Source organism: Amblyomma maculatum, chromosome 10 (assembly GCF_055883805.1).
Source record: "Amblyomma maculatum isolate TAMU_Amacu chromosome 10, ASM5588380v1, whole genome shotgun sequence".
Classification (NCBI taxonomy): domain Eukaryota; kingdom Metazoa; phylum Arthropoda; class Arachnida; order Ixodida; family Ixodidae; genus Amblyomma; species Amblyomma maculatum.
The window spans coordinates 38,852,062-38,875,319 of record NC_139353.1 but is presented as its reverse complement, the minus strand read 5'-3'; the positions used below and the strand labels follow the sequence as shown (position 1 = coordinate 38,875,319).

Here is a 23,258-nt window from a genome sequence, read left to right as displayed (position 1 = left end):
GAGCATGCAATTTTTCTAAGAACTGATGTTAGTCAATTGCTAATATTGTATTTATGAGTAGTAGTGCTACTTACTAGTGGCATGCTGTGAAGCCAAATAATAGATCTTCTTATTGGCTATTAGTATACTAGTTCTTGGGAGGACTGCTCAGTTGCGCTGTCTAGCGGTCGTAATTTTTAATGCGTGTTGGTGTAAAGTAACTAGTGGCTGCTGCCAACTATACGGTAAGAGCGGTAGTAAGGCACCGAAACTATCCCAGTGAACATTAGTTACAACCCTGTGGGTGCCGTCGGAACCATGGACACCACCATAAGGGCACCTTCAACTCGGCTTTGACATACCCCGCCGACCCAACAACGCTCCGCCATACCACCTGTTAGATACCACCTGCTAATCACCCAGAAAACTCGGTTAGGATCCAACAATGCAAACACGGGGGCCAGTTGGTTGATCATACTTGGGTATGATCAACTTTGCGCTTCATTCGTGTGTCGTCTACCACGTGTCTCTGTCTATCAAGTAGCGCAGTATTCCCCAGCTCGGTTAGGATACTTTCGGAACAAGAGGTTGATGGTGTCATAATGTAGCAAGACGGGACCGAGAATTGAGGTGTGTACTGTCGCAGATTAAGTTAGTTGTCGCAACCAATGTGTAATTTAATTAATTTATTTTATTTATTTGAAAATACTGCAGGCCATTGCTCGGCCCAAGGAAGAGTGAATTCACATAGTTACATAATGAAAAGAATAAAATTATACAATATTAGCAGCACACAAATGCAAAATATACATAAAACAATATTAGCAGGTAAGTAGACGTTGTAATGGATCAGAAAAATTATGTGAGGTTAAAACAGATGCTGGTAACAAATTCCAATATTGTACTGTTCTAGGGAAAAAACTGAACTTAAAGCTGTTAGTTTTGACAAAAATGGGAGTAAGTTAATGCTCATTAACACGGCGAGTCCTTCTTACTAGTGGGCGCGTAAGGCATTCTGGAAGCTTGACTTTATTTTATCCTGTTAAACTGTTAGAGGAATGTCAATCGGGCAATCTTTCTGCGGGTTTCCAGTGTATGAATGTTATTTAAATTCATTAACTGTGTAGGGGAGTCCTCCCTTCTATATTTTCCAAATATAAACCTAACAGTTTTCCTGTTGACTTTTTCAAGAAGCATTATATCTTTTTTCGTGTACGGGTCCCAAACTACTGAAGCGTATTCAAGCGAAGACCGTACGCAAGTTTCATAAGCTAATTTTCTTATATGTGCTGGGGCAGTTTTTAGCTTTCATCGTAAAACCCATAGCTTTTGAAATGCAGTTATAGAAATATTAGTAATGTGTGCTTGCCATTTAACCTATTGTCAAGAGTTACACCAAAATATTTATATTTTTTAACTTCCAATATCATACTGCCGTGAAGGAAGTAAGGAAGCAAAATGGGAGATTTTTTTTTTGTTATTCGTAAGGGAACAGTTTTTTCAGTATTTAGTTCCATAGTCCATTTAAGACACCACTGATCAATGTTAAAAATTGCTTTTTGTACAGAGCTGTGGTCATTGCCGGATGAAATTTCTTTAAACAGAACGCAGTCGTCTGCGAATAACTTAACAGATACAGCGGTAGGTACAACATTAATTAAATCATTTACATATATTAAGAACAACAACGGTCCAACGTGGCATTCGATTGCGCCACCTTTTTTAATTTTTTTTGCAATGTGCACAGTAATGCCATCGGATAAAATAAAATTTCTTTGGAGTTCGTCAGGCAGTGACTTGCCCGATTTATTTTAACGACGTAAAAGTTACTCCTTAAGTGTTTATTGCCACAACTTTACAGATCCCTGCTGCCCACTGGCGATACTGACTTCCATTATTTGATAAATTTCAATACTTTCCCTAGTCAACAAAAAGGCGCTGCACAGCAATTTAGGAGTAAAGTTATCAGTTTTTTCAGGAGGCTTCAAATGATTTCAGTGAACGAGCTTCTATACTGGCATATTGGTAGTATGAAGAAGTCAAAGCGAACGGCTGTGTTCGAACATTCACCAATCTCCATCAAATGAAAATACTACAACAAACTCGTAAAAAATTGTCCTCCCTCGACTTCCTAAAAGAAATGTTGTTCTCAATGTCCTTTCCTGCTTGCGGACCACAAAGTTCGCCCGTACCGCGCTCCGTAATTCCGCGGCGCAGTCACTCAGATGTGCCTTCGTGAAATTATTAAGGCGATAGCCTATATATAATGGCTCATGCGCACGGATCATGTACGTCCGTCCGTCCGTAACGCTTTCATTACGTGCACGGAGGGACGAGAGCACATGTGCGGCGCCCGAAGTGTTCCTTTCTTGTTTGAAGGAGGGTAGCATTATCCATACTTGGGAACTCAGGCCTTGATGAGGTTGGGTCCTAAGGTGCGTTGCTGAATCTGCAGAGCTTTGTGAACTTAGCTGATGACGTGGGACCCGCTCAGTTCGTACAAGGTTTCGGGATGTGAGCGGCCAGACAACGTATTTCCTGGCGTTTTCAGGGCTGCAACGGACGCGTCGGATTAGGCATATTGCTCGAAGGACGTCAGTGCGGATTACAAGGTGGGGCGTAAGAAGCAGGGTAATGGCGGCTACAGAACGAAGAGCTTCTTCGATAGCAACCAGATCAGCACAGAATGATGGAGGTTCCGCGAATCGATTCGTAGAAATCTTATGAAGCACTGGTTTGCAGGTACAGCTGACTGCAGTTGCTATTTCGCAGTACTGGGTGCTGGCATCTACATATGCTAAGATTGAACCATGGGACAGGTGCGTGTCTTGATGCAGTATTCTCTCGCGAAGAGACGACGCAGCAGGATACGAGGTTAGTCGACGAAAATCAGTCGGTTTGTTGTAGCTTAGCACGGCAACACTCCGTGGCGGGAGAACTGGTGTAGGCGGCGACAGTATGGTGTTTAATGAAGAACACGACCGTAGTGATTATTGTCAGGGCAACATAATGGTCTTAAGGCTACGAGCTTTATTTCGACTACCAGTCATCATCTTTGTCGCTCCTCCTTCTTTCTTTCAGCAGCCTACATAAATTTGAGCAATGTTCTCTTCTATATATTCCTGCCCAATGTTTAATATAGTATTTCTAATAAATGCGCTCTTCAGACTCCAAGATTTTCATTTTGCTGAAAAAAAAATTGGATGCTCAAATTTCACTTTGATACTATTATCGGCTTCTTTGTGCGGCACCTCTTGTGAATCCTATTTCACTTAATATATAATTTACATTCGCCTAGTCACAAACTCAATATGTAGTTAGTGTTTCTGTTATCGAATAGGTATTTATTGCTATCCATTCGTAACTAGGGTATATGCAAACCATTAGCCATGTATATAAAACATCGCGCTTGCCAAGTCGTACGAACGGGCCTTCGTTGGCACATTCAATCTAGGTCAAAGGATTTTGTACGATTCCTATCTCACCTTGCCATCTCAACGTATTCACTCCTGCCAACTCGGGCATTCCATAAGGCATTTGTTACTTCTCAAATTCTGCAGACCAATCAGTAACCGGTCGTCAAACCTGACAATTAGCTCTTGCGAGAGACAAGCTCGTTCTTTTCCGTTCACAATACTGGCCTTTTGTGGAAAGTGGCGCTTGTAACGGCTTCTTATTAACTCCTCAGTATGTGTTTACCTACCCTTGATGCAGTGCGCAACTACAAAACACGACCTTTCATAATAGTCTTCACACCGCAACAAAGGTTAACCGTGCTTTCTAGACAAATATCTTTTTTCCTTCCACCAATCCACATTCATCTAGGGATTGAAACCGTTACAACTTCCAAACTATGTGGATTTTAGACATTGCCAAAAACAAACAAAACAGTTCTTCTCAGCTCTTGTGGCAATTGTCTTTCATCATCATCTTTCATCTTTATTTTCACTGTGAGGTACATGTGCATGGATTATCAGTATTACAGAAGGAGGTCCCGAAGTATAAACTGACCGGGGGACCTCCTATGACATAATGGATAAGATTAGCAGGTAACATACTAGGCAGTGAAGAAAAGAATATACAGGCCTGCAGAGAAAAACTATAATACAATACTAACGAGAAACAGTGCAAGTAAATTCAAAATAAACAGGAACTTCAAACAAAAAATGCACGAATTGCAGAAATTAGCGCATTATTAATACAAGAATAAATAAAATGTAAACACGGAAACTACGATCCAGACAAACATTTCCCCACATTGGGGAAATATTTCTCCAAGTATCCAATGCGCTCGCAGCCATTGCGACAAAATGCTTGCTTTGTAGTGACACATGCTGATGTAGTACATCTGAAGATGTGCGAACAGTAATTATGTCTTTTGTATAAATATTGAAATTTAGAAGCTTTGACAGAACAAATCATTTGGGACAATTAGAAACCGAAAATATTTCTACTATACATAAGGCATTTAACGTGAACCTCATAAAGTACTCTAAATTTTCCTGGAATGGGTCCGCTTAAATTGAAGCTGAAGGACGTTTCGGAAAAATTGATATCTGTGCTGTGTTTTGTAATATTATTGCGTTGAAAAATCTTTTTTGCAAAATATGTAAACAAACGAAGCGGAAATTTTTTTCACGAATAAAAAGCGCACCAGTGTCATCATCGGCATCTGAGCAATTAGCGCTGTAGCCCGTGATTGTCGTGCGATTTGCGAGCTCATTAGCAGGATCTTAGGCTCCAGGGTGCCATTTTTTGCTGCCCGTGCTCGACAGCTCAATTTAGAAAGTTATTGATTATCGGAGCAGTCTTGAAAACCTTGCACTTGTGCCGCATTCATTGCAGCTACTCGTGGCTCCAAAATCTGCATAAGCAACGACAATGTGGAGTGCTTCCACAGCGAAAGCGAAGTATCGACATTTGCGCATGTCGGAGAATGGCACGAGTGGGCGAAAAGCGCACCAGCTTCTTCGCTTTAAGAGAGTATACCTTACGTGCTAAATCACGTTTAGAGAGAAACCAGAAAATGGACAGGGTCAAGCGCTTACAAACTCATTGCCCTTTTACTCAACTTTCGAGTACTTTACAATGGCTCACCATCATTTTCACCATAATTTGCGCTATGTGTTGTTGATCGACACGCCAAGAATATTGAGCTTAATACGATAATCAGGCACATTCACAACAAACGCACCTGCGGATCACATGAGATTACCCAAAAGGTTCCTCCCTGCCAGCAGGTTTGATGACGACGGTGCTATGCATGCTCAGCTCTCTGATGGTTGCTATGCTTATATAAATTCGCACTGAAGCCACAGTAGACGATGCTTTCAAATTGATCTTCGCTGGAGTGAATAGTCTACTGAACGGCTGTAGAAGTGCGTTACTGTCAATGCTGTTTTGTCATAATGGCATAAATATAAGTCTAATCACGGCGCCATACGGCAGATGAGCTAACGTACAGTCAAGGACAAAAGTTTACGGGACGCGAGTTCAGGGGAAAATATTTTTTTCTGCTCGGTCGCGTAAATATGGAGAATGAAATTACTTGGTCACGAGGGGACATGCGCGCCCCATTCAGAGAAAAAAAAATACACATGCAAACTAGCGAGGCAAAAAAGAAATAAATGTTTTTCCACAAATACGCGTCCCGAAAACTTTTGTCCCTGACTGTACGTACAAGAATACAGAATAAGCTGCGACTAACCGGCGGTAACTACTCCGCGTCTGTGAATAAAAGGTCATCGCCGTTATTAGTCCTGCGAGCACCGAGGTGCTCGTATGACTAATAACGATCCATCTTCGATCTTCGTAGGACTAATAACTTTCGATCTTTCATCTTAGTAAGACTAATAACGATCGATTTTTTTCGATCTTCAAGATAAGTTCGATTTCTTACAACAATTTATCTTAGGGCATAATTTCTGACACGCTTTCTGATGCTAGGGAAAGGGACCCACGGAAGGCTTCAAAATTCTCGATTCGTACTATATTGCTTGAGCGGGCGGTTGCCGCAGGAGCCGAATGACATTCCAGACACTGCGCTATTGCAAATGCAGCGTCGTTGTGCTGATCGCCGGGTTGCATCGTTTGCGCACCAAGCTGGGAATTAGCCGTAACTGAAAGGTGTGGCGAAAGGTGTGAAACCCACAGTACACGCTCACCCTGTATAACAATTCTTTTATCCAACGCTGACTCGTATGTAATGCTTCGATAGTGTTCTGCTTCCAGCCAAAGCCGTTATTAGACATTTCAAGCCTGTCGGTGTGTAAAATTGCTGTATCGCTATCAATAACACGAGAATATACTGTAATGTAACCGTGAAAATGGAGCGCCGAAATGATGAGATTTCGGCGCCATAATTTTGAGGCTAAGTTACCGCCCAATCAGGAAAAAACTGATAAATTAGTCGAGACAATGCAATTTATTTCGGACATGCTCTCAACCGACCATGCTCCAAATTCTTATTCAGGTTTTTTATCCTTCTTGCCATGCTTTTTGCCGCCCTTTTTCTTTTTGCCTCCTTTCTTTTTATTCTTTTTTGCCTTCTCCACGTCCTTGGGTCCTGGAAAAAATGCGAAGCAGGCTTAGCATACAACTTGCGTTTCTTACACTGTTTGTTTACAGCAATACATGCAGCACAGTTCCGCCGCTGTTGAAATCTAATTCAAAACAGGCTGCATGTCGTTTACCTGTTCAAATACCATTCCTGATGGTACCTATTCAATCGGTGCATGTATTGTGAATTTTCTTTAATTACTGTACATTCCTGATGACGGAACGCTACAGGCTTATATTGTCTCAGCTTTTGTAAGAATAGTGGTAATAGTCGTCGAGAGGTGGCTTTAAACAGAAAGCTTACTGAACAATCTAGACTCGCTTTCCCTTCTGCCGTCCATCCACTTTCTTGGCCACAATTAAGGTTACAGTGCAATGCAGTTTCGATCATCTAAATAAACAGGATTACACAAGTGACCTACAGCCAAGACACAGACTATGCCAGGACAAGGAGAAGTTTGAAAAAAGAAACCCCTAGGAAGCCAAATATTCAGGGAATTACTTTATACATTACCGTTGCTGAGAGCTCAGCCCAAGGATTTTTAGTATGACAGCTATGCACTCATATATCTTTTTTTAGGCATGCTTGAATTAATCACTTGTAAGCACTGGTGTACGAATCAGCTATTTTGCTTCTAATCAAGTAGGCGGGCTTAACAGTTTCGAGAGAAACTGCGTGATGGCAAACACAATAAAAGCATTTGTCGCACGTGAAAGCTTTTAAACAAAGTAGTTCATTTTTTATTAAATATGTTTTTGATCTTGTGTGCAAGATATTAGAATTAATTGTGAGAACAGACAAACATTTTAGCCTCTTCAAACAAATCGAAGTCCTCATTATGAAAATACAGAACCTTTCATATTTACTTTAGTTTCCGAGAAAGATCAAAAGGAAATAATTTGTCTTTATGTGTTTCGATCTCGTCACTATAAATTTCAAAGTTCGTTTATATTCAGAAAAACTAGGGGTCCGCCTTTGAGGCTATGAGTGGACAGCTCCTGAAGATATCCTTTGCAGGTTCTCTTTTCAGATGTCAGCTAGCGTAAATACACTTTGCTACTAACATGTCTATAATATTTTATTTTTGCCTTTGTTATCCCACACATTCTTCTCAGCACAAAGGACTAAGCTACCAGATTATACAGAAGACCAGCAGACATAGATATAACGACCTGTTTTAACATCACTTTACTACTCCGACTGGGCGGCCTGGGATCCCTGCGACTAATCCGGAGAACAAGGGTCTAATTTAAACCATCTACGCAGAGAATTCAAAAGTTTGCGACGCCAAGGAAAGCACAGCGCAATGTTGTTCTTGATGCTTTTTTTTTGCCGTTGATATGGATTAGTACTGTAAACATTTCACTGGTAAAATATTATGGAGCGAATTCAAAATAAAATATATACAGCACGTCACTGGTGGTATCCGAATCTATGACTATCGAATTCCGCTTTCAGTGCTCCTACCAACTGAGCTACAGCGACAACTGTGCAGCCGTCGCTCTGTACATGAAAACTTACGCAGCCTCCATAATATGTAGCCATGCAAAAGACATTAAGAAAGCAAAATAAATACCCTGCGTCCCGACATTATAAGAAAATATGGAGTTAAAACTATATACACTGTGAAGAGAAAATTTGGCTATATAAGAGAAGTAAAATAAAATTAATCATGCAAATAAAATAATAACCTATTTGAACATAACCATTGAGTCATTCTTACTACCTATAGTTCTTCCTTAGTGATATCCAAAAAGGTACCTAGCCCACTTAAGGGAATCATAAAAGCTATCGAGCCTTTCACCTAAGGAGGAGTTTACATGTCTCTCTGGTCCTTCCTGCCTCTTTGAAAGTGTTACGCACAATTATAAATAGAAAACTCCGGTAACTTTCGAACATAACTAATCGGAAAAACTTCGGTTTAGTTATTGGGTACCACCGGTATCCTAGAAGGTGAAAATTTGTACACGACCTGAGAGTTGTTGCGTTTTAATTACTGGGGTGCCAGAAGCTTCATCTTCATCTGGGTTTGCATTATTTCGAGTGTAAGAGCAATGCATGAGTACTGAAAAACCTTACAATAGCTCGAAGCAATGTGACGCAAAGCATTAAGCCATAAAGATATCAGCCCATACACTGTCATGTTTTATGGCCTTCATGAGTGAGAACCGTAACTCCTCAACATCCTGATTATGCGTCATGAGTTCTAAGAGAAGCATTCCAGTAACTTTGTAAGTGTTAACAGGGACTCTAACTTGCAAAGAAATGAACACAACAGCAGTACATTACACATTTCAGATATCAATCTTAAAAGAACTCAGTAGATTTTCGTCAATTTATCTTGTTACCCTTGTTGGACCCCATAATACAACTCGTCAATGAAGATGCCAGTGTTTACGCGAAATAGAGCATACAATTAGGAGGAAATAATGTACAGGCCATACAAGATTCCTAAACTTCAACAGTGTGAATAATATTTTTTGGGCAAAAATGAATAAATTCTCGTAAATACCAACCTTCAGAACTAGACAGATCAGACCTCGCACTAGGAACTGGAGCGCCATCCTCTGTAAAAAGAAAGAAAGAGAAGAGATAGACTGAAAACATTGATCGGCCTCTTTTCTAGTGTCCTATATTGCCAGGCTTCGTTGCAGTCTGTCATACCTTTCAAGAGAATAACCCATTCGTGATATGTCACTGTCCTTCTAAAAACTGTGCAGAATCTTTTCCAGAGTTTTTTTAGTAAAATGGCTTCGCCAGGGTATCATACGCCGACAAAGCAGCAATAATAGAATAAGTTCACGAGAGTGTTGCTGCGGGCTAGTTGGTTAGTATTACCTAAAAGAGAACAATGCAAACCTTGCACAAAGCGAGGGACGAATAACACAGGCGATCGCTTACAACTGGAAGGTGCACGCACATTAATTAGTCTCGTCGGCCCTAGTGTGGCTCTAATGTGTTTCGCAGGTGTTTACCTTGTTCCCCTTATAAGTAATGGAATCACAATCAGTAAAACGCCTTACAACTGCTTTGTAGGAAATGACTAGGAATTTTTCATGCGTTGTTTAAATTCAGCGCCGGTTTTATGCCTCGTGTCTCAAGCCTAGAAAAACTGTTCTTTCTTAATAGAGAATTGGCATGTGCTCTTCATCCTCTCAGAATACCCAGTAACCTGGAAAGATTACCGCTTGCCGGATCACAGGTAGCACGAGGGACGTTTTATTAGCCTTTACATTTATTCAAACTGTCAGACGATTAGCCTTCGCAATTTCTCATTTCTGACTGAGTCTTTTTCTAGTATTGCATTCCAATTCTATGCGATTGGTATTAATCTCGGAAATATCTGAAAAATAAGAAGTAGGGAGACGTGCGAGAAAACTACGTGAGTTTAGTTTGAAATTAATTATATTTTTGCTTAGAATGCGTACTGTAGTTAGACAACAGTGAGCGAAAAAGAGTCCACTGTGTTTCTTTTTCCTCGAGTTTGTTTTCCTGTTAACGACAGAGTAGAGAACACAGACCTGTTGCAAGTGTCCTCTTATGCACACAATAAATCATCCGTGACATTGCTGGTAGGTTTTTTTTAGACTTTGTTTGTGATCCGAACTAAAAAAAGCAGGTGCTTTCACATTGACATTTTAATAATGCGCATACGGAGTGATTGAGTGCTTGACTCAAAAAGGCCCTTGAAGTTTTGTAATTTCCTATGATGACACGTAGCATCTGATGCAGATCATTTATAACATTTTATATGTAAATTACCATTGTTTTCATCTGGTTGCCTTAGACCTTTTTGTCATGTTTTTTAGTTAGATCATTGTTTGAGAGATTTGTTTGCTTTATCGGGTTTAACACTCCCAAAGCTCTCAGGAGGGCTCCAGAAATTTAAGCCACCTGGGCTCTTTGAACGTGCGCTGACATCGCACAACCCACGGGTGCCTTGCTTTCCGCCTCCGTCGAAAAGCGGTCTCTCAGGCGGGGACTGTATGGGTGAATGATGGTCCCTCAGTCAATTTCACTCTTTGTAGAAATTATATATTTTTAAAGAAATGAATCACCTTTTGTGCTAATTTTACTATTATTATCGCCAAACTTTGTTTTCTAATTTATGCGAAGGCTAGAGAAAATACGTGGTTATAAAAAGTAGTATCAAATATTTATTTGTTTTACAAATGTAAAAATTAGATCTAAGCCCACAAGCAATTACCGAAATTGCGATCATAGTGCAAATAAATACTTTAACATTCACTTTTGCTAAATATTTCGTTCTATACAGTCCGCACATAAGCACGCTGTCAACCAATGCACTAAGTATTTCAATAGAAGATTTTCTTCTCTCAGTTAACTCTCGCTAAAGTTCCAGCCACAGTGTTCGTTGTTACCGGCAGAAACAAGATTGCCGCTTTTCCGTAGCAGATTTTGCAAAACGTATGCATAGATTCACATCAACTAGTCGAAATAGACACAATGAGACTGAGTACATGGGTTCGGAGGCCATTGTTCTTGTGTTGGTAAATGCCTTGCAACTTCACCTGGCTGTTTTTTTTTTCTTTGTTTCTTTTTGAAGCAGTTCTCTCATCCAGGCTCGATTGGGAGCTCTATGTCTACAGCTGACTGCCAGCTTGCTCTTTGTAGAGCTCTGGAATGCATTTGCAAGCTCATGCATCTTGTCACTAATGCATCGCCTTTATGTCCCACCTATGTGCTATCACATTTTACCGCTAGCTCATGCACAACACTCTTCTCTCATTCCACATAGCGGTTGTAATGTTGTAATGCGTGAGCATTATTTTGTACAGGCTGCGAAAAATGCAGCGTGAGAAAAGCGTGTGAGGTGAACAGCTAGAAACGCAATTTTACCCTTGCATTACATTGTGGGCTTCGGAGGCACAAAATTAGAGGTAATGTTCATTAATTAAGGGCATGCCCAGGGAAGTGGTAATTGGCAGTTGACATGGCTAGGGCCTTATAGTCCGACGAGTTGTGTGACGTCCGCGGATGACATTACATGACATCAGCTGCCAAAGACCGATACTTTCTGATGTGAGCGTGAAATAACAATGAAATACACCGTTAGCCTTGGATATCGGACGAGACATGTTACCCCTAGCGAGGTCATGCGGTCATTTTTTCGCGGCTTGGTTAAGGTGGTTTTTAATCTGTGTTGGGTGGCGTTTCACGTAATGTGGGAAGTGTATACAGTATCAGAAAGCTACGCATAGTCTACTGCGGAAATTATTCAGAAACAGATGAAGACACAGCAAAAGAACTAAGGCTCACTCCGATGACAGCTTCTTGATTACGACTGTATGTGTGACTACCCCCAAAAGAAATGGTGCACCAGCTTTAAAAGTCCAGAAGACGGTTTTCAGTGGACCGCCAGAAATGTTATTCAAATAATTTGAAGGACGCAATAGACAAAAGACATTTACATCCCAAATTTATATTGAAGCAAATTTTCTACTCACCGACGGGCAGCGGACCATTCAAAAAATCCGGAGGATTGTTTTTGCGATCTGGTAAAATCAGAGGTAGATACAAATGCTCATCTTAAACTATGGACAAATGAAGCTCATTGGGCTCATTGGGGAATTCTGACAGGTAAAATAAAAACATAGATTCCTGCTACATCATGTGTGTGGTCGCTATGGCAGGGAATTATGACCTGTTCGTGTCTGTACATCGTCTTTTTTCAATATCTCATGATTATGTACGCAGCCGTTTACCAGTCCCCTGCTGTATAGCCTAATTTTAAAGTCCTGTGATTACACTGTGGCAGACCCGTTTGCCACAGACCGGCGATTGCACCCTAAATGAAGAACAGTGTAAAAATGATTTGCAAAAACTGACAGTTGTCGACTTTTGCTTCCCCCCGCTTGACATACAAGATGCCATTCTATTATTTCAAAAGTAGGAAGCTGTACAATCCACGCACTTCTAGGTCCCAATGCTGCAAAAATACCATCTTTTCGAGCGTATGCTAAAACGCATCATGTCAGGGAGAAGGGACACTCTGCTCTAATTGCACGAGCAGCACGCGTTGTTAACAATTAGCGGGACCTAAACAGGATACTGTTATCAACATATATGGGCGGAACTCAAATGTACTACACCTTGCCTGCAATGCATATGGTGCTTTATATATACGCTCCATTAACAAGTAGAAGGCATAGTCTTTCGACAGTAATGCAATTTCGACAGCATGGTTTGTCTCTATCGAAAAAACTACGAAGAAATCTTGGAAACGGATGATTTTCCTCAGCACAGTGTCCTTACTGAAATTACTTCATGGGCGCAGTCTACACTAAACCGTATGCTACTGCGAATGCTTTTATTGAATGCTTTCTCAGCTTCAGAACAGCCATCCATTTATTCCAGAAATGATCTCAAAACGCGCTAATGAAGCCTTTTTTTCTTTCACCCGTCTCCCTTCCTGAGATCGATTTGCTGGTCTATATGGCCTCATGGACACCCGCCGATGAGTAGATGCGATATTCTGACACCACCTAAGAACAGTTCCTCATGATTTAGTGCCTGAACTATAATCTCAGACTATCATCTCAACTTACAGACTGCTAATTTCCCTGCTTGCGTCAAAACAAGAAAAGTTATTCCAGTTTTTAAGAAAGCTGGCAAGAAATTAATCTCTACCTGTGGTTCCATATCTATTTTATAATCTCTCAGTAAGAGGAAGAATTCGATAGTTCGCAGCTTAGATAATTATCTAGATAAATGTAACATAATCATCCGCTGTCGGTTTGCTTTTCGGTCCAGCAGCTTGACTAAATTGGCTCTTGTCTCGTTTGCTGTATTTATTATGCACAGAAATAATAACGGCAAATTTGCTGGCTCTTTTTCTTTGAATTCTGCAAAAGCCTTTCACGAATAATCATTCCATTTTGCTAAAGAGCTTCAATTTCATAGCCTGTCAATTCCCGTACCTCGTCGTTTGCAAGCCTCCCTTGAAAGATCATAATCAAATAATCAATATCCATAAAACCGCATCTTAAACTGAAGCTAATAATAAAGGTGTTTCTCTGCGCTTTATTATAAGTCCTTTATTGTCCATTCTGTTTATTAATCAGCTTCTTGATTCTGTTAGTCCGACTCACTGTGGTTCGTACGCTGACGATAATACCATGTTATATTTTAACAGGTTCTTTGACAACCTGATTTTTATTTCAATGCTGTTGTAACCTAGAGCATTTAGTTTAAAACAAAAAGATGGTGTCACAGTAATCAGTTAGCTCTAAGTCGCGCTATAACAAAATTTAGAGTCTTCAAAAGCACGCAGGAATTTTTTTCCTGCACTCCATTGTTAACTCTTTGCCCTCGCACTATTTCAACTCCCGATAACACCAGTTTTCACGGCGCCATTCATGCTTCTACACTACGCTTAAATTATAGGTCCAATGGCTGATCTTATAAAAACGATATATTTTTGGCCTTTTAGGTAAGATTCAAGCATGTTCATATTTTTTGTGAAACCTTGTCTGATATTTCTACTATTCGTTTGTACACAGTCACCTCACTCATTGGATTTCGAGTAAGCTGACTGACTCACTCAGAGAGGAAATACTTATCATTGGCATTTATCCCCTACACAACGCTTACAAAATCAGACAGTCCCCCTCACCACCCGTACCTCTTTTGCTACCAAATCTCGTTCTCTATATATTAGCACACTATTTTATCGCTGTACTAGGTTTTCCGCATCACTTAACAATCACGTCTTTTGAGCAATTACCTACCTTCCATTTTCAGTTTATTAATCCAAAGTGGCATTAAAGCTGCAGATCTGCGATATTTGCAGGAGATAACAATTTTCTACTTCGCAAATTTTGTACCAATTATTGAACAATTACGTCATCTTTTGCAGCCATTTCATTCGAGAACTTCGGGGAATACCATGCCTGTTTTGTCGTCTGCACACTATATTGACGTCAATGACTATTTTTTGACTACGGGCTGATATAATTTTTCTGACTCCATTTAGTTAACTAAATGCTCCATATCAACGACATTTTGCTCATAGACAAGTTTTCATCCTCTACTTTACGCGACTATTATTTTACTGATCAATTATGTCATTTATGGACAATTATCGCTCGGGCCTTTGCGGATTCTCGCCCCAAAATTATTCCAAGCGACGCGAAGAGCGTAGTTTAAAATTTCGCCAAGAATAATAAGCGCGCTTCCGCTTCAAAAAGTGACCTGTTTGTGTATGCATTTTTCGGGTGTCTATGGATTATCGCGTCATCTGGAAGCAATCAATACAAGTTTTTTTCTATAATAGAATCGAACGATGAGCTAGTTGGTCACACATCTCTTGGAAGAAGGCAGCAGAGCAGGTAACACCAATACAAAGCACAACAGGCACACACACGTTGTCCTTGTGTGCGTGTGTGTGCCTCTTGTGCTTTGTGTTGGTGTTACCTGCTCTGCTACCTTCTTCCAAAACTTTTTTCGATTGCCATCATTGCCTTACGAAATAAATTTTCTCTCTTTTTCCATCCTAATTGGCAATATAGCTGTTATATTTAGGAATTTTTTACTACTGCAAGTCTTCAAATACTTTTATTTTCTATGAGCGTCGTGTATTTATCAACAATCAGAATGTAGTTAGACGCATTTCCTTTAATGGCCATGGGTGCCGCCACCATTCGCAAACACCCAAATTTTTATCAATAAAAACCGCCGTTTTTTATACATGCGCCCTATGGGAAGTTTCGCAACTGGTAATATTGAAGAGCTCTGGTTCACCCTGACCAGGATGGGCCACAAGCCACGACACTTAGACGCCTACAAAGGCCATTCGTAGTCCATACCGATAATTTTTAATTAGAAACGGTGAATACACCCGTGCATGCCGGCACTGCGGTGACGGGACGCACGCCACACAAGACCGTATATTATGGCAATGCGCTTGAAACTACCCTGCAACGGCACGCTTGCCAGCTGCCTCGGTGGAGGAATCAAGCTGTTGGCCAGTTTAAGAAAAACAGCGCAACTAGCGTCATCATGTCAGCTCAACTGGTCGCCCCTGACTGGAGGCCACTCTTGACTCGCCCTTGCCTTAACTCATCCCCTGCATTTTGTTACAATAAATGTGGTTACCGCCACCACGTCCATCGCACCGGGGCTAATATTTTTTTTTTATATTATTTAGTAATTTGTTCATAGGATAGTAAAGGCACAGTTTCTGTCACACTTTCTGTGGACACCTGAACCGTAAGGCAGCAGGAAGGTGGGAATGAAAGCTAAGCTAGGTTTTGGAAAAGTAGAGCGCCGTACACTTTAGTGTGAAAAGGTACACTAGCGCCTCGAGGCGTTGCCTACACTTAATCAGGTGAAGGTCCGACCACTTTGAAAGTGAAGCGGCCGAATATGTGTGTTGGTTTATAGGAGAGGAAAGGCACAGTATGTGTTACAATGTTTACATGGGCACCTTTGTTATTGCGATAGTGTGCCTTGCAGCATACAGGTCTGATTTTTATTAAAATCTAATTAAACCGTGTGTGGCCATCCAGGCGCCCACATCAGGGAGTCGAGCTGGGGGAGGCCAACATCGAAGCAGGTGTTTCTGCCGGACGACATGTAGAGAGGGGCGACGTGAACCGCATAGCAGCAGTTTGTCCTCATGTCCCTTCAAGGTTAAATGGAAGCCCACTCTGACATTGACCCAAGTCAGCTTATGAAGCCGAAATCCACAGAAGAAGAATCCTTGTATTGTACCATGTTTGTAAACTTAAAACGCCACGTGACCTGGTTTACTTGCTCAGATTAGGCTGGTCGGTGGTACCTATCGGCTTATTCACCGCAGAGAACGTAACAAAATTTTCCGCAGTGAGAACCCTCATTCAGGCCTTCCTGGTAATTAGCTGAAGAGCCCGCAGTCGCAACATCGAGAAGATTACAGATTTGTGGGGGTGGTATTTAGAGGCCTTAAACAATACCCTGCCAAAACACATGTCACTATTGCGACAATTCCAAATGAGCCAATTGGGACGAAAAATTAATTTTACAAATGTTTTCAACAGCGCGCAAAATTCAACCTACTCAGTGGAACACGACCTCCGCTGGAAGCCGAAAACAAAAAGCAACCAAGAGCGCCAGAGGAGAGGTTTGTCTGGACGGAACTGAGGAATAATACGAAAGGATACGCGTTCTACAATGCTTTGTTTTCGTCTATGAGGTCGCTTTAGTGAGGTTCGTGATGTTATAAAATTTACTTCTTGTATTTTCGGTGAGACGAATGCGTTGCAAATAGTTCATCACCCTCTCCACTGTGGTTGGGCAAAAGATTGAAGCAAATTTCTAACTTACCACCGCGCTTTTGGCGAGGTCGTGCTGCTGGATAAGTGTCGGGATCTGTAAAATAAGATTCAGAAACAAAGATGAGGTGCTCACCCTTTACCTACGAAAAGCAGAAGGTCCCTGTAGCATTCCGACAAGGAAAATGAAATCACAAGCTACTTGTTACACTATGTGTATGTCATGCGACGAGATTAGGACAGGTTGGTGTTTGTACATAGGGTTTCGTCAGCCTTTCATGGTTGTATTTGTGGACTCTTAATCGTACCGGCTATATAGACCTTTTTTATCACAGTCCTGCAACTGCACTCAATAAATGTCGAAACGCTACCCGATTTGAGAACCCTGTAAAACTGAATGCTAGTAAAGAGAGAAATGTCATTATTCGCTTCATACCACGGCGCAAAAAGATACCCTTCCAATGATAGCTGCCCTTATAGTAAATGCAATGCCCATTAAAAAACAGAATCATTTTACCTCAGCCTAACGACAATAAGCTGCATCTAGACTTCACTATGACATACTGTACTACGCTATGGTATATTTTATTCTTAGAACCGCTGTAAGCTAAGCTCCGTATGGAAGATATGGACGTAGAAATCTACGATGTATATGCTGTGGCAAATGGTACATTCGTTGTTGTTAGAGTATTGTCATGAAAAATTGAAACAAGAGAATCTTTCATTTGATTCCTACTCGGGAAGTTACTGCTCACAGCAAGCTAGTTTGGTTTCTTTCGGAGTCCTGGCCCTGAAACTAAATGTGTTTCGCATTGCCTGATTATGAAAAGAAAATATTACTAATATTGGGAGGGCGCTAAAGCATACTTTAAAAAAAAAGACGCGATAGCACATTTTACAACCGCTTTTAGAAAATGTAAACTGCGAATTGCTTTATAAAAAAAGAAGTTCGCAGTACATGCCAACAGTTTTGGTATGCACCGTCTTTTCATTCTGCGAATTTTTGGCATTGCGTCACTGGCACTGAACTTTCTAATGCGATAAACGTGTTTAGAGGGTCTGTTTCTTGGGTAAAGAAAGGTCCAGTTTCAGTCTTTTCTCAGAGTACACCTACAATTAAAGTCAACACTATATAATTGGAGGCAGATATGCCATATTCTCGGATCCTTATCGTAAACCAGCTTAAAACGGGGCTAGCACATGAATGCTCAATGGAAATCAAACTGGTATGACACCACCCTGAATGCTGCACAAAAGAAAATTGCGTCGGAATCTTGATACGAAATAAGGTTCGTATCTTCTCTGCCACCGGTTTGTGATCACAGCGCACTGCGACTCTTTTCGGACCGAACGAAAATTCTAAAGAGATGCCGCTCATCTAGAAACTTCTGGTAATATGCTGAAAAAGTTTCCATCGCACCGTCGAGAATGTTAATGATTTGAGCAAATGTAGGAGAACAAAAAGGTCATAACCTGTCGAAAGGCTCTACACGACTTCAGCCTCTTCAGATATACATATTGGACTAAACGTTTTTACACAAATATGGCTTCATTTCTTCACCACGTATTGTCGGTGCCTGTTCGCTTTGTGCGACCTGCAGCTGAAAGCCGAAAAACACAAGCAGCCTAAGAAGACGTTTTTCTAGACATAACTGAACCATAATTGTAAACTATGCGCTTTTTGCGATGTTTTGTTTTGTTTTTGCTGTCGTTCCTGCAGATTCGTTGAATTACGCAATTTACAACTTGCGTTCCTGGTGAGCTGAATGCGTTGCAAATAGTATGTCGTTCCAAGGCTTGTGAACAGTCTGTTGTTCTCACCAGTATTTCTAGAAAAACTGATCTAAGCAAAGTTCGTACTCACCAACTTCCAATGGACCTGACCATATATCCTGATCCTTCTTTTTTCGATCTGTAAAATCAGAGCCAGACAATTTTGTGACAGCCGTCCTTTATCTGCGGACAATTAAGCTGATTGAGGTATGCTGACTAGGGAAATAAAATTACAGGCCAATTTTTACATTATTTGTTAGGCATACAACAAAACTAGGATGTGTCGGTGTCTGCACATGGTCTTTTCGTCAAGCTTTCACGGTTGTTTGCGTGGCCGCTTGCTCATCTGTGCTATAATAGGCCTATTTTTCACACTTTAGGGATGGAACTCAGTAAATAGGAAAAGGCACCTAAACAGAGAACAATGAAATTGATGGGCAATAAAGTGATAGCTATTGAATTTGTTTTAATAGCGCAGTGCGAAACGTATACCCTTCCGGAATTTCTATAATAGCTAGCTTGCATACTCAGTGCTACTGTACTGCTTCGTTAAAAAAATTAAAACATTTGAGCAAATCCAAACAAAGCACTGCCTCCACACAGTACCACATCCTTTTTTTTTCGATCAGCCGCTAAAACCAAGGTTAATTTGTAGTAAGAGTTTACCTGCAAACAATCTAAGGTTCTGTTTGAGCTCGTTTCTTTTTTCTTTTTCTTTTTAGTGTGCATAGTTGTTTATCTCTCGCCTTCTGCCGAAATGTAGTTTGATGCAGTGTACCTGAATAAAAGTTTTTACGTATCTCTAGCATAACAAAATATTTGTTCGCTGACAATGTGAAGTGTGTAGTCAGTGAATGCCAGTCTTCGAGCGTATTTTATACCTTATATAGTACATGTTGTTTGTCACTTATTCTCTCCATATAATACTATTCTCGGTTCGGCGTATTTAAAGACCCCAAAAATTACTTCCCTCACCACTACCTGCAAAATCGCATAAATTTATTCGAGCTGCTAACCTGACAGTACAGTTGTTCCTTCGCTGACGTCATGTTTACAAATATTTTACACTGGTGGAGAACCAAATTGTCAGCCAACGCATTGGGCGCGTGAAATCTACATACGCAGTATTTGAAGCATTCTTTTTCTCCGTGGCATAAAAATGAATGACAGAATAAACGCACCATGGCATCTTGTACGCAAAGCATGCGGGGAATTTCTCTTCAGATCTCACCAAAACAGCTCCAAAAATTTATAGAGAGAATAAACCATGAAATAAATGATTTTAAGTGTTTCCATTTGAACAGGAGTAGTCGAGGGTATCGGAAGAAACGATTCCACATAGGCATAGTCAGCTATTCTCGAGAACTATGTCTATCCATTCGAGGAGAGCTACTATTGATTCCTCTGGCTATGGCATCAGTAGAAAACTGGAATGGGCAGTGCATTACTTAGATTTTGTTTTTATAAAACATGCAGCTTTGCACATCAGTGGTGCGCGAGATTGGGACTGCCGCATGCATATAGGCACCGACATTGATTGAAGTACAGGAAGCTCAGAGTAAAATATTATACGAGGAACGCCTGAGGAAATTGGAGAGTAACAGATGGGCAGCTAAGGTATTTAAATACCTGTACCTGAAAAGCGTTGACTCACAATGGAGAAAAAGAACTAGGAAACTAACTAGTAAGTATGCTAGTCACGAGGACGGAGAAATAAAGAGCATTAAGCAACAGGGGAAAAACACAGAAGGTAAAAATTGGATAAATTCGATGGAAAAGAAACAGAGTGTGGAATTATACCGAAAGTGGAAAATGCAGATCAGGAAGGAAGATTTCTTTGATAACTCAAGAGGCAGTGCCCTACTTTTTGAAGCTAGATCAGGGTGCCTTAGAACACGCAGCTACAAAAAGAAATTTAACAATGGAGATGACGCATGTGCTGTATGTGGAAACTCCAGTGAAACAATTGACCATATTATACTCGGCTGCAATGGTATCCATCCGGAAGTTGATGCAGGCGCAATCACTGTTCCTGAAGCTCTGGGGTTTAGAGATAACAGTGGCCGGGCGAATAAATCACGGTGGAAACTAGCAAAAAAACGGCTGGAAAATTGGTGGCTTAAAAGCACAGAAGTGACATAATGTTAGTAATGTAGGAGCAAAATTTAATAAATAGAATGATGGTTTAGTTAACCATTCTAAATCAATAATTAAGATAAATGGAGAAAAATGAGCATGATAGCTACTGCTACCACCCCGTTTCAAAGGGGACGCTCCTATATTCCATCCATGCCATCCATCCATCCATGATGCCTTGATTTTGACTAAAGATCTGTGAACATCGGTAAAAGTCTCCAGCGATAGTGGTCTGAGTGGCAGTCACAGAGTAATTAGCTACCCTTTTTAGTGACTGTTTAGAATGACACGTGACCCAAGGAACAATTCTTTTTTACAGCCAGGGATAATTCTCTATTTTCAGGGGCGATATACTTCGTCATCGTTACCCATTATTCTCGAAGACTCCCCAATGCCGCGATTCTTGAAATAGTATTAAACCCAGGAACGTACGTTGGCCTACGTTGAGCTACGTTGACCGCACTAGACCACGAAAGCGAACTTGTGGAAAGAAGATCCTGTTCCATGATCTTCATTTTATGAAATGTGCATCGTGTGTACTACATTATATAGAGTATATACAAAATTCTTACCCTTCTTTTTCGCGGCGGCCAAGTCAGCCAGGAAGAAAAGAGCAAGCGTAAAGAGAACAAAGCGTAGCGTCCGCATGATTGCTCAGAGGAGGCAGTAGGACTACTGTGCTCTGTGTGTTTCACGCTGCCCTATACATACAAAGTAAACCCGGCATTTTCTGTATATTTTAGCTTTTTCTCAGGAGCTATTTTATTTATACCAGCAAAAAACGCTCAACAAGAGAGCCCGTCGGAAGAATGTAAATGATCAAGTGAAATGGTAAGTAGAAAATTTCGATTAAATATTAAATGCAGTTACCTAAAGCACTACCTGCGTCGTTTAAAAAGCTGCTTTGCATAAAGCTTGGTATGCGAGAACTTAAAATATTTCTTCACAAGAGTATACTGTAGTCAGTATGGGTGACACAAAAAAAAATGTCATGTGACCTTTTAACATCATGCCGCTTTATTTTCCTTTGTATTTTTACAAGTATTGTAATAGTATGTTGATGTGAAATCTATCTTATTAGAACGTAAGAAAGAATGAAATCTATTGTATTATGTATTTATGGGGCAAACGTCTCGATTTATGAATTACTTATTCATAAAAGTTAAATAATGATGGTTGTGATGTTTCTCGAATCGACATTTTTATTTTTCTCCCACTTTGAGCCACAAGATGAAGGCAGCCTTGCGACTGGAATCTAGACAAGCATCACAAATTCGGCAGATAGTTGGTTAATCTTTGTTTTAAGTAGTGTCGCGGAGCGTCAGCAAAATAATTTTTGAGCTCAAAATCAAAAATTCGTCATGTTAAACGCATCAAAGAGTTACCACCGCCGTGGAACGTTTAAAGAGCGTTTCTGAATACAAATCAACGTGCTCTGTCGACAACCACAACCATAACTGAGGTATCTTAGAGTGGCAATAAAATACGACCAAATCAATGGCAGTCAAAATCTCCGCCCTTAACATCTAAATCTGATATAATAGGGAGCCGGAGTCCTCTGGGATATGATTTTTCTAACTGCAGGTATTCTTGTTTTCCATGGACCTCTACAGTCTTAGCAAATGACTCGAAGCCCTTAACTTCATTTTATCATCACCGCAACTACGTTTTCTTGCGGCATATGTAAATCTAAACAATAGCCGAAGTTCAGTTATGCTAACGAGGTGACACGATAGAATTGGCGTTTCGGCAGCATGCAATGTTGCTGACTAATTACAGTATCAGTTGTAATGTCATTGCTCCATGTATAGTACCGAATATTAGTACTAAATCACAGAGCTAAGCAATAGTGGTTCTTTGTGGGTTCAAGTACTATGTTTCGTGGCTATAAGTCGGCATAACGTGCGTGCAAAAGCGAGATGCCCTGCTGTTGGCTCATCGTGGAACGCTTGCAGATTTTCTTTTTTCTCTTAGACTTTTGGGCACCACAAGACGGTATGCGGTCCTCTTGGGGGCGAAGTTGTTCTTTACAAAGACATCGTTGGCTAAAGCGAAGGATGATAACTGGCGTCTGAAAAGTACAGGAGGTTAATTGGTCTTGCCTTCAAGGTAATAAACTAGATTTTGCAACTCAGGATCCGAGCGCTGCTATTGTGCGAAACTGATTGCGCTTATCGGTCACAAGAGAGAGTCGTCGTCATCTTCTTTGGGCGGCGCTTCAAGAGGAGCTAGTGAAAAGCTACCTGCGTCTGAATGTCTTAGGTCAGACTTATAAACTAAAGTGGTGTCCATTTCTTGAAGGTTAAGGCTCTGTCAAGCAAGGTGGCCGGAGTGAGCTTCTAAGTTGGCGAGACACCATAGAGCGTGCTGGTCGCTGACAACTTTGAATGGTCGTCCGACCAGTAGGGGCAAACTTCTTATGAGACCAAAATGATGACTAGATATTCTTTATCATTAAACGGTAAGATTTTTTTTTTTCTGAGCGTCCGCGGTAACTTTTTCCTGTACATCAATTTTCTAATCGAGAACGGCGCCTA

The 23,258-nt window shown here is 40.7% G+C and overlaps 1 protein-coding gene across 1 annotated transcript; it reads right to left on the bottom strand.

The window, feature by feature from the left end:
• Positions 1-6,384: 6,384 nt before the first annotated feature.
• LOC146176210 (uncharacterized) lies at positions 6,385-21,450 on the bottom strand. The gene is made up of 6 exons (XM_084582525.1): positions 21,294-21,450; positions 18,677-18,724; positions 16,865-16,909; positions 12,007-12,054; positions 9,055-9,105; positions 6,385-6,544 (listed from the first exon to the last, which is right to left on the bottom strand). Exons 1-6 carry the CDS (start codon positions 21,367-21,369, stop codon positions 6,444-6,446), a joined length of 369 nt encoding a protein of 122 aa, XP_084438651.1. The 5' UTR covers positions 21,370-21,450; the 3' UTR covers positions 6,385-6,443.
• Between the last annotated feature and the right edge of the window lie 1,808 nt (positions 21,451-23,258).

What these genes read in the sequence shown, in the direction of transcription:
- LOC146176210 (XM_084582525.1), bottom strand. Translation starts at nt 21,369, where the DNA reads ATGCGGACGCTACGCTTTGTTCTCTTTACGCTTGCTCTTTTCTTCCTG. An exon ending in GGCCGCCGCGAAAAAGAAGG is followed by an intron (nt 18,725 to 21,293) that starts GTAAGAATTTTG and finishes CTGATTTTACAG; the next exon opens with ATCGAAAAAAGAAGGATCAG. An exon ending in GTCAGGTCCATTGGAAGTTG is followed by an intron (nt 16,910 to 18,676) that starts GTGAGTACGAAC and finishes CTTATTTTACAG; the next exon opens with ATCCCGACACTTATCCAGCA.